At 43.8% G+C, this 17,239-nt stretch overlaps 1 protein-coding gene across 3 annotated transcripts in view; it reads right to left on the bottom strand.

Moving 5' to 3' along the window:
* Positions 1–17,239, bottom strand: part of ttc17 (tetratricopeptide repeat domain 17) — a 147,724-nt gene that overhangs the window by 105,721 nt on the left and 24,764 nt on the right. The window contains exons 2-6 of one of the 3 annotated variants that reach the window (XM_072466615.1): positions 8,804–9,005; positions 6,986–7,075; positions 5,493–5,662; positions 3,098–3,209; positions 1,847–1,978 (exon numbers count right to left, since the gene is read on the bottom strand). In XM_072466615.1, coding sequence (XP_072322716.1) covers positions 1,847–1,978; positions 3,098–3,209; positions 5,493–5,662; positions 6,986–7,027 — 456 coding nt within the window. In that variant the 5' untranslated portion in view covers positions 7,028–7,075; positions 8,804–9,005. Of the gene's footprint in view, positions 1–1,846; positions 1,979–3,097; positions 3,210–5,492; positions 5,663–6,403; positions 6,601–6,985; positions 7,076–8,803; positions 9,006–17,239 lie in introns of those variants that run through there. The other 2 variants (XM_072466616.1, XM_072466614.1) reach the window with 2 other exon arrangements.

Here is a 17,239-nt window from a genome sequence, read left to right as displayed (position 1 = left end):
GAAAGCTGGTATAGAATCTGCTTCCACCACCTTTTCAGACAGTGCATTTCTTACCATATCTCAAAGACAAAAGGTGATCATCTCCCCACTAGTTCATTTACTTCATGAATCACTAGGTCTTCTTTGGTGATCACTCGCTAACAAATGTGAATGTCCACCTAAGAATCTCCATGTCACTGGTCATGGGTTCTGTGGGTCCTTGCATGGCTGATGAACCCTATCCTAGAGCAGCATCTCCGACTACACACTTGGCAGGTGTTTCCAGGAGGTGGTATTAGTCCTTGGACACAAGATTGCTGGAATTTCTTTCTCAGGCTTCTTTTCCAGACTTCCTCTTGCCGTTGGGTGTTTGCGAAGAATTGTGTCCCTTCATCAGGAGGTTCCTCCAAGTAGGTCTCTTCTGAGCAAGGGTCTCCCAGGCATTGACGTCAATGTTGCATTTCTTTAGGTAAGCCTTCAGGATGTCTTTGATGTGCTTCCTTTGTCCTCCTCTTGTCCGGGAGCCTTCCTTGAGCTGAACCAAGGAGATTTGCTCTGGCAGCTGGGACTCTGGCATCCTCAGCACGTGGTCGGCCTCGCAGATGACCATGGCCACGATGCTGGTGCTCTTGATCCTTCAAGAATGCTGACATCTATACCTGTCCTCCCAGCTGATGAGGAGAATCCGTCTCAGACAGAGGGTAGGGTAGACTCACTAGGTAGCGATTAGCTGAAATACTGTGCTGAATTCTGGGAACCATGCTTTTGGGACAATGTCAAAACCTTAGAGAAGCGATCTACTAGAATGATACCAGGGTTGCAGTCCTGATGTGGAGAAACTAGAGGAACTGGAGTTGTTCTTCTTAGAGCAGAGAGGTTAAGGAGGGAGATAATGGAGATGCCCCAAATCATGCAATAATGAGGAACTGCTTTCAACAGAAGGGTCAGTCACCAGAGGACACATATTTAGATTGCTAAAATAACCATCAAGGAGATCAGGTTCTGATACTCTGAAAAGCACTGGCTATAAGCGTGTTAGAAGCTGATTCAATACTAACTTTCAAAGGGAATTAGGTAAATCCTTGATTGGGGGAAAAAATTACAATATAGGTACAATGTCTCAAAACAGACGACCATGTGACCAAGACTGTGCCGTGTTTAGGATTGGGTGGTTCGGGTCAAGGGTCGCACGGAACACTCAAAAGCGCTGGAAAACTCATAGAAGATTACAGCGCAGTACAGGCCCTTCGGCCCTCGATGTTGCGCCGACCTGTGAAACCACTCTAAAGCCCATCTACACTATTCCCTTATTGTCCATATGTCTATCCAATGACCATTTAAATGCCCTTAGTGCTGGCGAGTCCACTACTGTTACATGCAGGGCATTCCACGCCCTTACTACTCTCTGAGTAAAGAACCTACCTCTGACATCTGTCTTATATCTATCTCCCCTTAATTTAAAGCTATGTCCCCTCGTGCTAGACATAACCATCCGAGGAAAAGGCAGGCATGTAAAGCCGATTACTAGTCAGCATGCCACAGTGTCAATGCAGCACCTAGCTGAACAAGCGTTGTTATTTTACTCATCTAATAATAATTAAAATTTGCACATGGCACCTTTAACAAGTGTCCAGTTTTTGGATATGGCTGGTTTTCAGATTGCAAGATGTGATACTTATATGATAGGGAAAGTGCATTAGAATGGGGACAATTGGACAGCATTTTCAAAGAGCTGGCATGTTCAATTGCTTTATTCGAACAGGTATGCTGCAAGGAATGCATGCACAGCTTACGCTAACTTCGCTCACACATTGACAACCAATAAAAGGCACATTGCGGAAATAAGGACAAAAAATGTCAACTGTACCTTCAACAAGGCTGCATTAATTCTATGCCCTATTTCTTCAATACTTCTACCTAATCTTCTCGACAAGCTGATAAAGATAGGATCTTCTTTTGATAATACTGGTGCTGTAAGATTAATCCGTTCTTGGATACCCTAGGAACAAAGTTTTATTTATTACTCGGCATTTCAATTTTCAAATCCCAAAACTTGGAATAATAAAAAGTTGCATGTTTTCTATTATAACCAATTTGCTCTGTTCTGGTATAGTTTTTAAGTCTAAATTGGTAATAACTTTTCTTGACCTTCATGCGATGTAGGATACTCTATATTACTAATTGTTGGTACAAGACTATCCTTAGAACAAATGGACAGTTAACCCTGCTACATAAAATTGGTTACTCTGAGAAACTGGGTTAAAATGAACGTCAATATTATTTCATTCTGACATGTTAGCATCCAGAAATCTCTTACAAGATGCTGGTTTAAACTCAAACTACTTTTTCAATATTTAATGTTGAACGGAGTGAATTTACACTTTTCTTACTGTTGCTGAGATTGGTAACGGATACAAAACACACACTGTAAACATGGGACTGCTTAAACTTAATTTATTCCGAACCCTTGTAACCAGCACAGGGTCGTTTTTAGGCTCCTCAGATGGGGCTGGCTGAATGCAAATCTCAAGGGACATGCTGCACAGCGTACTCTTCCACATAAATTTTTGATCAGAGGCAGAGAGATCTAAAAATCTCAGTAAAATGACAACACCACTGTTGTTTCACAGTTACTGGCACACTCTGGAAATAAAATTAAATTTCCAATTAGAGGTGCACACTTCCTTCAGAGGAACTCCAGGGCTGTCATTGTACATGCAATGAAGTAAAGCTTGAAAGACAGAGTTTTTCGATACCTACAGTTCAGCAGAACTTGGATCCAACAGGATTCTAGGCTTAGATTCAAAATGTCACTTTGTTCTTTCCATACCTACTAAATCACTCATCAATGCTCTCTTCAGCACACCCATAAACTCCTCACTACCTCGTCAGTCTCTCCTATTCTCCCCGTGCAAAGAAATTAGATCTTTTTTTACATTCAAAGTACTATATTGATGCAAGTTGCTGGTGCCTTTTCTTTACATTGGAACCATTAAAATTTTAAATGACTATTCCCAAAACAACCCATCAGAAGTTAAGGCTTTAACTAGTTAGGTAGGAGTGTTATTGTAAGTTCAATTCCGCTTCTGATCAAATGAGCCTGTAGAAAAGCACTTACCCTCAAGTGCTGAAAGGCATGAATACTAAATGGAAGCTCCATCATTTTTGTACACTCTGGTGTTTCTAGATCTGGAGGTAATGAGGCTTTTGCATCAATGTATTCTTCAGGGCTACAAGAAAAGAACTATGTGTAAATCTCTGCAGTTTACAAGACGCTGTAGCAATGTAAAAAGGAAAACTACTGAAAGGCAAATTGGTTTAAAAATACAAATATATCGATACACCCACATACACAAATATGCATGTATATATAGATTTTTCCCCATATATATGGGGGAAAAATGACAAAATACCCATTTAAAATTGCAAGCTTATTAATTAATACCCACAGAAAGAATTAGAGCCTCGCATAAATTAGTCATTTCTTTTAGTGGAGTATTAATTTCACAATTCATTTACTGCAGATTTAAGTTCAAAGTCTGACCAATGCAGCACTTATCAATCCCCGTTATATAGAACTAGGACAGGGCGGCACAGTGGTTAGCACTGCTGCATCACAGCACCGAGGTCCCGGGTTCGATCCCAGCCCTGGATCACTGTCTGTGTGGAGTTTGCACATTCTCCCCGTGTCTGTGTAGGTCTCACCCCCACAACCCAAAGATGTGCAGGGTAGGTGAATTGGCCCTGCTAAATTGCCCCTTAATTGGAAAAATAAATTGGGTACTCTAAATTTATTTAAAAAAAGAATTCAGTCAACTCTTGGGGTGTGCAGTTACAGTCCAAAAGTAGTGGAATTTCATCTCAAAAGAGGAATATTTATTTTTATTCACTACTTCTGGAGTACCTATTTTTAGATAATCAAGTTGATTGGTGAACAACTGTAGAATTGAGGTTCTGGCTTTGATTCACATATAACACTAATTAAATAACAGTATATTAATGAATTAATGGCACCTACATGAGACCAGGAAAAAAGGTGGGATTTACTGTAACTTACATTACCAGTTCACCTCTGATGCAAGACGTAACATTTCAAATGTCCTTTGCATTATGCAACAAATCTAATGTTACCATGAATACAATAGGTGTTCATGAAGGCCCGCCTTCTCAACCTTGCCACTCGCCTAAGGTGTGGTATTCCTCAGGGTAAATCACCGCCAGTCAGCTTTTCCCCTCAAAGGGGAAAGAAAGCAGCCTGTGGCCATCTGGGATGATGGTGACGTTACCTTTAGATGATAGAATTTACAGTGCAGAAGGAGGTCATTCGGGCCATCGAGTCTGCACCGGCCCTTGGAAAGAGCCACACCTCCACCCTACCCCCATAACACCACCTCAGCTTTTCTGGATACTAAGAGCAATTTAGATTGGTCAATCCACCTAACCTGCACATCTTTGGACTGTGGGAGGAAGCCGAAGCACCCGGAGGAAACCCACGCAGACACAGGGAGAATGGGCAGATTCTGCACAGACAGTGACCCAAGTGGGAATTGAACCTGGGACCCTGGCACTGTGAAGCAAGAGTGCTAACCACTGTGTTACCGTGCCACTCTGTTAATAGTATGTTAATTATGTTAAGATACAATGGTGAAGGGCATTGTTTGAAGAGAAACTTGCCCCTTTAAGGGGTTATGGATTTATAAGTATTCCATGGGTAGTCAAAAGGGCATTAAGGGAAACTGCTGAGAGTAAATCGGAAGAGGCAGACACATGTTATGCTTCATTCTGTGAATAAACATATTAAGAAAAGCATTAGTGTCTAGCTTTATTCTTCACCAAGATTGGTTTAACTATAGGGATAATTTCCATAAGAAATCCTAGAAATCAAAGCCATGGATGAAGCTGGATGCCAATTGAGAGGTAACCCAGTTAGAAAATGATAGCATTTGCTGTGTGGCAGTAAGTAAACCATGACCTTCTCAAGTAGCTCCCATATGTATCATTAATGCAGAACCCGGATGTTGATTTTCAGAGTTCCATTTGGAGTTACTCCTATATTCATTCATGACTGACATCACTACAACGACTGCAGTATTATGAGAACAGAAATGGCAGATCTAGGGCACTAAGTGCAAAGTATTCTTTGAGCTGTTTGCGACGGTCAGTGACTTGGAGGTGTTGCCTTCACCTAGTAAATTAAAGGAAGGATTAAAGATCATTGAGCCACTGAAAAGGAGATTACTTGGCTCTGTAGATACTAAATAAATATTCTGGTGAATAATATAATAATAATAATAATAATAATAGCTTATTGTCACAAGTAGGCTTCAGTGAAATTACTGTGAAAAGTCCCTAGTCGCCACATTCCGGCACCTGTTCAGGGAGGCCGGTACGGGAATTGAACCCGCGCTGCTGGCATTGTTCTGCATTACAAGCCAGCTGTTTAGCCCACTGTGCTAAACCAGCCCCTTGGTAGGGAGGTGAAAAAAATACTTTTTAAAAATGCCTTTTTAAACCTGATATCCTTGCTCTCGAGAGAAATGTATGTTCCATCATACAGATCGAGGTCCCCAAGAGGCACCTTGGCTTTAATGCAGTCGGAATCCTCTTTGTAATGTCTCTGTTCCAAACCTGTGTCTCGATCTTCATTTTCTTCTATGTGAATTTTCTGAGCTACTAAATGTTTCTGTGTACAGAGAAGGGTTAAATTAATATTTTGAAATGGTGAAAGACTTTCCTATCTGAACATAACATTACTGAGGACACACAGTTCCACAACGAAGACACAGTGCCCCAATTTATATAACTGTTTTAAGATTAGAACAATTTATGTTATAATACTTAAGTAACACATAACTGGACTCAATGAGACTTAATAATATATCTTTGGTTGCAACTTGAATAGTAGCCATGTTTCCTGGGATCCACACTCTTCTTTTTCTAATCAAATAAGTGCAAACACTCACATCTTCCCCAAACAGCTATTGTCACAATTTGCTTAATTAATGAATGTTTTGTCAACTTAGATGTCAGAAATGGAAGCTTGCAATTAACAAATAATTAAACAAAAATGACAAAGATACTTTTGTTGTATTATTTATCCTTTTGATTTAATAGCAATCTTTCTCTTCCTATTCATTCAAATACCCTGTGTACAGCGGTCACTTCAACACGTTTTAAAGGAAGATGAAATGAACTGACATTCTGCTCCCAACGTTACATACTGAAGCTGGTATGCTGGGGAGGAGTGTATAATCACACAACCAGGACTGCTCAGTGGACCTTTTCTTTTATTTGCTAGACATGTCAACCCACTTTCAACCTTGGTTACACTCTGATGATTCTAATGGCCTTGGCTTCACTGAAAATGTCCCATTATCCCGTGAAGTAATGCATCTGACAACTAATATACCAAAAGTCTGCATACCTTTGTGTCATTCAGTAGGATCTCTAATCTGGCACCCACAAGGATATGACATGCTCAAGATTCTAATCTGATATAGATTTTCTTCCGTTTTGTGTGGTCTCCACAGCAATTTTGTTCAGATTATATATTCCTTCCCCCCTGAATTCTCATGAAGTTCAGTCTGCCACGGTTTGGATTCAGTCCACATAAATCCAAATCTGCAGAACAAATAAATCTAAAGGTTGAGCTCTTCATAATAAACCATCTGCCTGTTGCATTAACCAAATTGAAAATTTTCAGTGATTCAAAATCCGAGTGGAAAGAAGTAAAAATTCAGAGAAAGAATTTTCGATAAAAAGCTTGAGATAGCAGAAGAAACCATTCCAAGACTATTCTTAAAAATGGGGAAGTTCACAATTAAGATTAATCGGCTTGACTGTCAGATGGTAAAGCCCTTCAAATTACTACCAGTATCCTTTAGTTATTATTACAAAACAAAACTTATTAACCTTTTCTTATGGCAGTCTCCTAACATTCCAGCTGCGTTTATTAAAATTTCTCTTCCCTCGTATCTAGTCAAATAAAAAGGATTTCATAACCTACTTCCAACTCTTTGAGGTAGTTGACTGTCGCTTCCTGTCTCATAAACACCACCAGATCATGGGGATGTTTCAAGTTAAGAGGGGAATCCACCTGCCAAAAAAGAAACATTATAGCACTTTCTTCCAACAATTTCAAAATACATTTTTACAGCTGCCACGACCACACCGTCACAATCTGCACACATTTTCAGAAAGCATTTCATACAGGCCTGTAACTTCTTGGCTCCCCAATGTCAGATTTGGTGGGGGCACACCAAAGATGGGCTGGGAAATCCTTCTCGGAAGCTCCCAGGTAAGACTTTACCAGGCAATTGTCTAGAAGGGCTGACTTTCCCTGGCAGCTGCGGCACTGGCAACCATTCAACAGAGATTTAAATCACCAATTTCTGACGTTTCTGCCAGTTTGAGAATCATAGGGCCTGATTCTCCCCAAAAATGTTAAAGTTAATTTGTGGCGGGTTTTTCAGGGAGTTGCCGGCGAGTTCCCCATCACTATTCAAAAACACTTTCTCACTGGTTTAGACCACACTTTTAGAATTTATTTAGGACTGGGAAGCTGAACAGCGAGATCGGGCCACCCTTTGAAAAGGGTGCCCCGATCTCAAAGTGAGCTTTTGGACCACCCACCCATCCATGGACATTACCCCACACCCCTCAAATGAGGACACCACGCCAGAGGATCCCTGGGGTCCTCCCTCTTCAGGCCCTGCCAAGCCCCCTTAGCGCACCCACTTCCTGCTAGGACCCCCACCCATCAACCTCCCGGAGGCCCCTACTTACCTGCCCTGCACTCCCCCACCCTTCAACCCCCCCTTCCACCCTCATTTCATGGGTATGGCCCCCTTTCCCCCGATCCTTGGCAGTGCCACCCTGGCACTTGGGCACCTTGCACTACCACCCTGGCACCCAGGCAGTGCTCCTGCTGCCGTGGCAATGTCATCTGGGCACCTTGGCAGTGTCAGGGTTGCAGTGCCAGCTGGGCAGTGCCAAGGTGCCCGTGTTCCAGGGGGAGAGCCAGGGGGCCATCCTGCATTTAATCTGACCACCCTTGGGTCTCCGGTGGCCTGGGAGATTCCCCGGGTGCCATTCCGCTTGGTCCTGGTTTGTTTCGACCAGCAGTGATCGACTTTCGGCTGCAGCCTCCCAGGGGATGCCAGTGAATCGAAGGAGGCCATTGGATCCCGCAAAGCTAGGCCGTAAGTAGGTTTGCTACCTACTTCTGCATACTTCATTCGGTCATGCCCATTTGGGGCGCAGTTCCAACTCCAGCGTCTTGCAGGACTTCGGAGAATCCCAGGAAGCGTGGTGTCTGCCAGGAGGTTCGCTGGAGGTCACTCCAGGCATTCTCCGGCCGTGTTACACTCAGACGAGAGCCCAACGCGGCCCCTGATTCGCGCCCGTAGTAATTGTGAAAGGGTTAGAAGAGGTAAAACTTCTAACTTCAACATAACTATTTTAAAGACTCGGACAGAGGACACCCCAGGGAAGCACCTACCCCCGCCATCCCAACTAAGCACCTCACAGCACGGGGCACCTAATGCCCCAGGGGTCAACCCCCCCCCCCCCAACTAAGCATCCCACCCACACAGGATTCCCCACAGCTTGACCTGACGCCACCAACCTGACCCCCCCCCCAACCATCCAGACCACGCCCCCGATGTCAATCTCCTTTCCCGCCCCCCCCACATATCCGACACCTCCACCCCTAAGTCAGACTTCCTCACACCCCATGTCCGACTCCACTTTCTCCCCCCCCCCCCTTTACCGGAGACACTACCTCCTCCCTGGCCTGTTATTTTCAATGGGACATTAAGCTCACCTGCTTTACGGCAGCTAGTGCTGTAAAAAGGGGACATGTACTCCTGCATTCTGCTCCTTTTACACTTCACCGCTGGAGCTGGGGCACTCGCTTTGCTGTTTGAACCTCACCCAGTCTGAGTCAGGAAGGTCTGGCGAGATGGGCGCTTTGCATTTTCGTGCAGGCAAGTCAGTATGGAGTGGCAACCTGCCACTGACTGCCCCTGCGAGGAAGTTATAGCCGTCATCACTTCTCTCAGAAATATCTCAAAGCATTCTGCATACAACTAATTACGATTTGTGCTTCATGAAGTCAATGGGAGTAGCTGCACACAAATATTCCAAGTACCATTTTCCTCAAACCCTGAAAATACCAAATAGGCAGCAGCCTTGACCAGTTCAAGAAACTTTAACAGCTTTTCTGTTGAAAGCAGATGAAAAAGGACCTTGACAGCATCTTCAGGAGTTGGATCAATAAATCTTCCAGAACTCAGTAGGGGGTGCTCATAATTTGGAGTGAGGGAGGCACTGCTGGAGCAAAGATCAGAAAGTTTCACTTTGCATCTCGCTCACACATGCAAGTGCTCCATTTCCCAACACAAATACTTTTTATTGATGAGCACAAGGATTCAACATTCTGCAGTATAGGTCACCTTCACAAACGTACATCTGCATGCTCAGGCGGCTGACCTGTGTCCGATATCTGTGGATTTTGGCTTGATGGTTAAAATCCAAGCGTGATGCAACACCCTGCGTAGTATGTACACAAACAAGATGTTGCTCAAAATGATCCATTACAAACATTTGCCAACTAGCTAACCAGGCCACAGAGAGAAAAAATACGCATACTTAAACGAGACCTCACTGCAAAGTCACGCCCCTCAACCCCACTGGGGCTTGCTTGTGACCTACAATTTGGTAACCCCTAGACTAGAGCAAAGGTGGATGTTAAGGTGTGGTTGAACAAATAAATAACTGCAAACATGTTGCGGAAAAAGAAGGAACAAGCACCCAATAGTTGGGAAGTGATCTTGTGTCAGTCACCGGAATTGTGGGATTGCTGCATATTCACATTCAAAATCATATTCTTTGGTGTACATGATTAAAGTGAGTTAACTCTGAAAGATAAAGCAGCTCACATCAATTCATATGAAGCCTTTTCTCATCAAGTGTTTGTTCAGTTTACATTTAGAATGTGAAAGTCAATGCGAAAGGCACAAATTCCTATTTTTGTATCGTAAGGCAATAAATAATTGTCAGATTCTTGGGTGATGCTACTGAATAAGTCGATGCACAGCAGCAACAGCCAACTGCTTATAAGAGCAACTGGCACCACTGAACCCAAGATATCAATGACGGGCCAAAATTCATAACACCCTCCCTCAAATCTATCCGTATCCAATAATAATAAAAATATTTATTAGTGTCACAAGTAGGCTTACATTAACACTGCAAAGAAGTTACCGTGAAAATCCCCTAGTCACCACACTCCAGCGCCTGTTTGGGTACACGGAGGGAGAATTCAGAATGCCCAATTCACCTAACAAGCACGCCTTTCAGGACTTGTGGGAGGAAACCGGAGCACCCGGAGGAAACCCATTACCTCCCCCCACCTTTTAAAAACTTACTCAAAGCATATAGCCAGACTTTCAGAAAGCCCTCCTAATTACACTCTTCTTCCTTGCTTCATTTCCTTACACCCAACAATGAGGTAATATCTTAAGGCATATTGTCATTGGCCTTATGGGCTTGTGGATTCACTTGATGGCTAATTTAGTGTACAGTGAGTATATATACTGGGAGCCTGAAATAAAAATGAATACTCAGAAGATTAGGTAGCACGTTTAAAAAAAATCATTTTTTTCAATGTGGCTCAGCCAGCATTTATTGGTGAGTTGCCTTCATGAACTGCCGTGGTCCATGTGGTGTAGGTCCATCCACAGTGCTGTTCGGAAGAGAGTTCCAGGATTTTTGACCCTGCGAATGTTTCAGGTCGATGAACCTTCACCAGAAATTGAAAATGCTAGAGGTGTAATAGCTTCTAAGGAGATAAATGGCCAAGGAAAGTTAAACTTTAATCTTCCCAGAACTAAAATTTATCTCTAAAATATTAACACAACCCATGAACTAGATATTCATCACCGACTGTGCAGAAGTTGATTTAAAATGATTTCCAGTGCATTGGTCAGACAAACCTGTAGTGCTGTGCTCAGTTCTGTTCATCTAAAAAGGACACACATGGTTTGGAACGTGCAGAAAAAAGTAATGAGGCTGTTAGAAAATGTAAACGGGATGAATTATCAATCTTAACAAAAACAAAATACTCCGAATACTGGAGATCGGAACTAAAAGCAAATTGCTGGAAAAACTGAGGTCTGGCTGTAGAGAGAAAAACAAGTGTAATCATCAAGGGGGCGGCACGGTAGCACATTGGTTGCTTCACAGTGCCAGGGACTCGAGCTAGATTCCCGGCTTGGGTCACTCTCTGTGCAGAGTCTTGCAGAGTAAACTCACTTTAATCATGTATACCAAAGAATATTCTCCCCGTGTCTGCATGAGTTTCCTCCCGGTACTCCAGTTTCCTCCCACAAGTCCCGAAAGACGTGCTTGTTAGGTGAATTGGACATTCTGAATTCTCACTGTGTACCCGAACAGGCGCCGCAGTGTGGCGACTAGGGGCTTTTCACAGTAACTTCATTTCAATGTTAATGTAAGCCTACTTGTGACACCAATAAAGATTATTATTATAAGTCCTCTATGACTCTTTTTAACAGGGTATTGTGGTATCCAAAAGATTTAATCTGTGTGCAAGTTTAGACACGTTAAGACATTTTTAAAATCTTTTTCTAAGTACTGGAATTTTATCACACAAATCCATTATAACACAATTTCTTCAGGTAAATGATATGTAATGCAAGTGAATACTGGGGGAAGGGTAGGAGTAGTGGCATTTTCACTGGACAAGCAATCCAAACGCCCAGGATAATGCTCTGGGGACCTGGGTTGGCGAGATGATGAAATTTGGATTCAATAAAACTCCCATGATAGCCACAAAACCGTTACTGATCGGTTACTTGCTTTAAGGAAGTAAATCTGCCGTTATGCGGCTCCAGATTCAAAGCAATGTGGTTGACTCTTAAATGCCCTCTTAAATGGCCTAGCAAACCAGAATGAGTTGTATCAAACTGCTGAAAATCCTAAAAGGAATGAAACCGGACGGCCACCCAGCATCGACCAAGGCATCGGAAGAGTGCCATACCCAGCCTTGTCGACCCTCGTATGTGGGGGTTGTCCCACAAATAGGTCAAGCAACAAACCTGACAGTCAGACTCACAGTCAGATGTTACACCAGATACCACCATCAAGACAGACCCAGTAGAGGTGGCGGCAGAGTCGGGAGGGAGCTGCCCTGGAGTCCTCAACATAAGTCTTATATGGTTAACATGGGCAAGAAAACTTCTTGCTGATTATCACATACCGTCACCACCACAACCTACCTCCAACCCCGCCCCCCACCCATCCCAACTGTTATTGGAAATATGGACAAATGTGTAATTTGAAACATGGAAGTCTGGCAATATCTGGTCTGAGAGAAACATGAGAGAATACAGGGCAAGATCCCACAAAGGGTTAACAGCAGCTGCCAGGGAAGGATTGTAAAATGCAGATAGCCTTGTTCATCAGGCTTAGCAAACAAGATTTTGAATGAAGCCAAAAACAATGGCTCACACCTTCATTGAAAGTAACTATCTTAGTAAGGAACTGGAAAAGAAAGGATGAGGTTCAGTTGAATTTGGTGAGAATTCTAGGTGTGAAAATTTGCTAATACCAGGTAAATTAAAAAAAACTGGAGACTATCAGTCTACGAGAAACATAATTCAAAGCCAAAATCAAAGTCAAACTTGAGCTGAGGACACAATTGGAAAATAAAACTATAGAAATGATAGGAACCTGTGCTGTACATTCCTTTGTTCTTTGTTGTTCTTTGAATTAAAAGTAACACCTCTTGAAGTCAAAGCATTTTGAACATCACAAAGAAAACAATGTAATCAGATCAATGAGATGAAGTCAAAATGAATACTTAGTTGGATTAGACTGTTTAGATCAAAGATACTTTTTACAATCAAAGTTAATCAAGAGTTACTTTACAATAACGTCATAAAAATTTAACTGTTAGAAAGCGAATATAAACCTCGAGACCAGGGCAACGAGAACCAGAACTCAGAGGGAGAGAGAGAGAAGCAGAGAAGGAACAAGCAGATAGAGTCAGATTACAGTCAGCTCGGTCATGGGAAAGAGACAGGGCAGAGCAGCCGAGCTAAAATAGCTAAGTACATCTAAGGAAGACTAGAATTTAAAAAGTAGGCAGAGTCAGCTCAGAGATAGCTCTCACAGCTCTGTACATGGGAAAGATAGGACACAGCAACTGAGCTCATCAGCGAATACATCTAAAGAAGACCAGACTCTAAAGAAGATTGATTGTCAAGTTGGGCCTGAAGGCCCCTTTAACCAACCAGAAGGATCCAGAAGCAAGATCGTTTTACTTTTCTGTAAGGACAGTGATTGCATCTTTTAAAAAGAGAAAAAAAATAATAAAATAACTTAAAAGTTTTAACCTGAAACCGTGGTTATTAGTCTACTTTACTTACTTAGCAATGCGGGACCCAGGATCGATGCTACTAAGTGGTAAGTAAATGAAATCTTCGGTGAAGGTATGGGTTATACCGGGGGATAACTTGAAAATATAGTTTGACCTGAATAGCACCCACTGAAGCCTGTATCGGAGTCGGGGAGTGAGAATCCCTGATCACCATTTAGAATGTCGGCCCTTTTTGGTATAGGGGGACTTCTAAGAATAGTGGTGAGTTTTCAAAAACACAACCCAGCTGTTGAATCAGCACTCACCGAGGGTGGCGGGGCACTGGGTGGGGGACATCAATGTGCATGTCAGCCAAGGGTAGCTCAGTAGCACCACTACAGATTGTGCTGGCCGGGTCCTAAAGAACAGTTGCCAGACTAGGTCAGTGGCAGGTGGTGATGGAACCAAGAAGAGAGAAAAACATACTTGTACTCCTCACCAATCTGGCTTCCGCAGGTGCATCTGTCCAAGACAGTATCGATAAAGGTGACCACCACAGTCCTCTTGAGACAAAGTCACCTCTTTACATTGAGGATACCCTCCATCGTATTGTGTGGCACTACCACTGTGCTAAATGGGATGATGTGCTAAATGGAATAGATTTTTAACAGGTCTAGTAACTCAAGTCTGGGCCTCCATGTTGTGGACCATCAGCAGCCACAGAACTGTACTCAACCACAATCAGTGACCTCATGGTCCGGCAGATTCCCCACTCTATCATTACCACCCAGCCAGGGGGGTCAATGATAGTTCAAAGAAGGGTGCAGGAGGGCATGCCGGGAGCAGCACCAGACCCACCTAGAAATGAGATGTCATCCTGGTGAACCAAAGCACAAGACTACTTGTGTGCCAAACAGCACAAGCGACAAGTAATAGACAGAACTAAGCAATTACACAACTAACGGATCAGATCGAAGTCTGCCACCCTGCTGCATTCAGTCATGAAAGATGGTTGATAATTAAACAACTCACTGGAGGAGGAGACTCCACAAATATCCGAATCTTCAATGATAGGGTGCATCAGTGAAAAAGATACGCTGAAGCATTTGCAACTATCTTTAGCCAGATGTGCCGAATGGACGATCCATCTCAGCCTCCTCTGTAGGTCCTCAGCATCACAGATGTCAGTCTTCAGCCAATTTAATTTACTCAACGTGATATCAAGGGACTTGATAATTGCAAATACTATGGTCCCAAACAGCATTTCAACAATATTACAGAAGCATTCTGCTCTAGAACTTGCCATGCCCATTGCCAAGTTATTCCAGTACAGCTATAACACTGGCATCTACCCAGCAATGTGGAAAATTGCCCAGGCATGTTCTGTCCACAAAAGCAGGACTAATCCAACCCACCCAACAAACACCCCATCAGTCTACGCTCAATCATCGATAAAGTGATTGAAGGGGTCATCAACAGTGCTATCAAGTGGAGCATGCTCAGCAATAATTTGCTCACCGACTCAGTTTGAGTTCAGACAGGGTCATACAGCTCTGACTTCATTGCAGCCTTGGCTCAAACATAAACTTGAGTTGAACTCCAGAGGTTTGGTGAGAATGACTGCCCTTGATATCAAGGCAGCATTTGACAGAGTTTGGTATCACTGAGTCGTAGCAAAACTGGAGTCAATGGGAAGTGGGAAAACTCTTCACCAGTTGGAATCATACTTAGCACAAAGGAGTGTGCAGTCGTTGTTGGAAATCAATTATCTCAGCTCCAGGATATCACTGTAGGAGTTCCTCAGGGTAGTGTCCAAGGTTCAACCATTTTCAGTTGCTTCATTGATGACATTCCCTCCATCATAAAGGTCAGACGTGGGGATGTTCGCTGATTACTGCAATGTTCAGCACCATTCTAGACTCCTCAGATACTGAAGTAGTCCATGTCCAAATGTAGCGAAACCTGGGCGGGTGTCAGGTGGGTCGTGGCGTTCCAGATTGCGGAAGGAACACCCAACGGCCGAGACAGGATATCGAGATTGCCGGCCATCCTGCGCATGTGTGCCCCTCAGCCGGATCTGGCAGTGCGCAGGTCCGAAGTCCAGGAGGACAGACTGCTGCCTCCTGACATGAGTGCGCTGCACCAGAGCCAGTTTTTAAGCAAATGTCAAGAGTACTCCTGCCAGAGGTGGCATTAGAGAGCAGGTCACACACCCCATACACTGATGTTGTGTGTACTGGGTGCGAAATCACCTCACAGATATTCCTCAGTTTTGTAGCTGCCAGCACTGAAAAATTAAAAATGTATCGTTTTGTAATAAGGAAGAGAGACACAAACAGGCCAGGATCTCACAACTAAATCCACTGGAGAGAGCTGCTCATGAGAGTCCACACCAGGACAAAGCGGTGGTGGTGTGAGCTGTTCAGGAGTGTCCACCCAGTGCTGGCGTGAGCTCCAAGGCCTCTGGTAAACAATCCATTAAGCTGAAATCAGGAAAAAGGCAGCATAAAAATGATTTTTTAAGGTCTGTCTTATTAATTGTGCCAATGCAAATCAGAATGGCAAACCACATGCGAGTTATATGTAGGGAAATACTGGGAAATGAACATATAAAACCCTCAAAACATCAAAGGCATTTGAAGACTAAGCATGGCGAATTCAAGGACAAACCTCTTGATTTTTTTCGAAGGATGCAGCGAGAACTTAAATCGTCAGCTGAAGTCTGAGAACTCTGCCATGACTTTGGGGGTTCCGAGCCCTCCATCCTAATGTGATCCGTCTCCGGGCCATCAGGGAGGCAAATGCCAGAACGTCAGCCTCTCTCACCCCCTGGGCTCCTGGGTCTTCCAACACACCAAAGATTGCCACCTCTGGACTCGGCACCACTCTGACATGACATCAGTAAATCCCTGCCAGAAACCCCTCAGCCTCGGACATGCCCAAAACATATGGACATGGTTCGCAGGACCCCCCGCACAGCGCCAATCCTATCCTCCACCTCCTCAAAGAACCTGCTTAACCCGGCCACAATCACGTGTACCCTGTGGACCATCTTAAACTGTATCAGGCTGAGCCTGCCGCACGACGAGGATGCATTAACTCTCCTCAGGCCTTCCTCCCATAACCCGGCCTTCATCTCCCCACCGGTTCTTTTTCCCACTTTCTCTTCACCTCTCCTATCAGGGCTCCCTCCCACTCCATCAGCTCCTTATAGATCTGAGACCTTCCCCTCTCTTACCCCTGTTGTCGACACCTAAATTTAGCATTTTTAATGGCTTCGATAAGACATTGGTAATTTGAAGTGCATCAACCAGCCCCAAATTCATCTGTTAAGTCAGGATCTCGGTTTCATGGGATTTCCTGGGATTTTTGGCCTTCTTGCAACCGTCAACAGAGGATCCAAATAGGGAATAAAAACATTACATTTTGTTTGGAAAAACCGAAGTTCTGGGCACAATAGTTGCTATGTTGGGTTCCTGCACTGCTTTTAGTGGAAGCCAAATTGAAATACATTTAATACTGCATGCCTGCATCGATTCTCAAACTTCTACAGATGTGCGTTAGAGAGCATCCTATCCGGCTGCATCACAGCTTGGTATGGCAACTGCTCGGCCCAAGATCGCAAGAAACTGCAGAGTGTGGTGAACTCAGCCCAACGCATCACACAAGCTTGCCACACTCACATTGATTCTCTATACACCTCCCGCTGCCTCAGGAAAGCAGACAGCATTATCAGAGACCCCTCCCACCCAGGTTTTGCCTTCTTCCAGACCCTTCCATCAGGCAGAAGGTACAGAAGTCTGAAGACCCGCACATCCTGACACAGGAACAGCTTTTTCCCCACAGCTACAAGACTCCTCAACGACTCTCCCTCAGTCT

This window comes from Scyliorhinus torazame, chromosome 10 (genome assembly GCF_047496885.1).
Source record: "Scyliorhinus torazame isolate Kashiwa2021f chromosome 10, sScyTor2.1, whole genome shotgun sequence".
Lineage (NCBI taxonomy): Eukaryota > Metazoa > Chordata > Chondrichthyes > Carcharhiniformes > Scyliorhinidae > Scyliorhinus > Scyliorhinus torazame.
The sequence above is the reverse complement of the archived record's forward strand: the minus strand, read 5'-3'. Positions and strand labels throughout refer to the sequence as shown.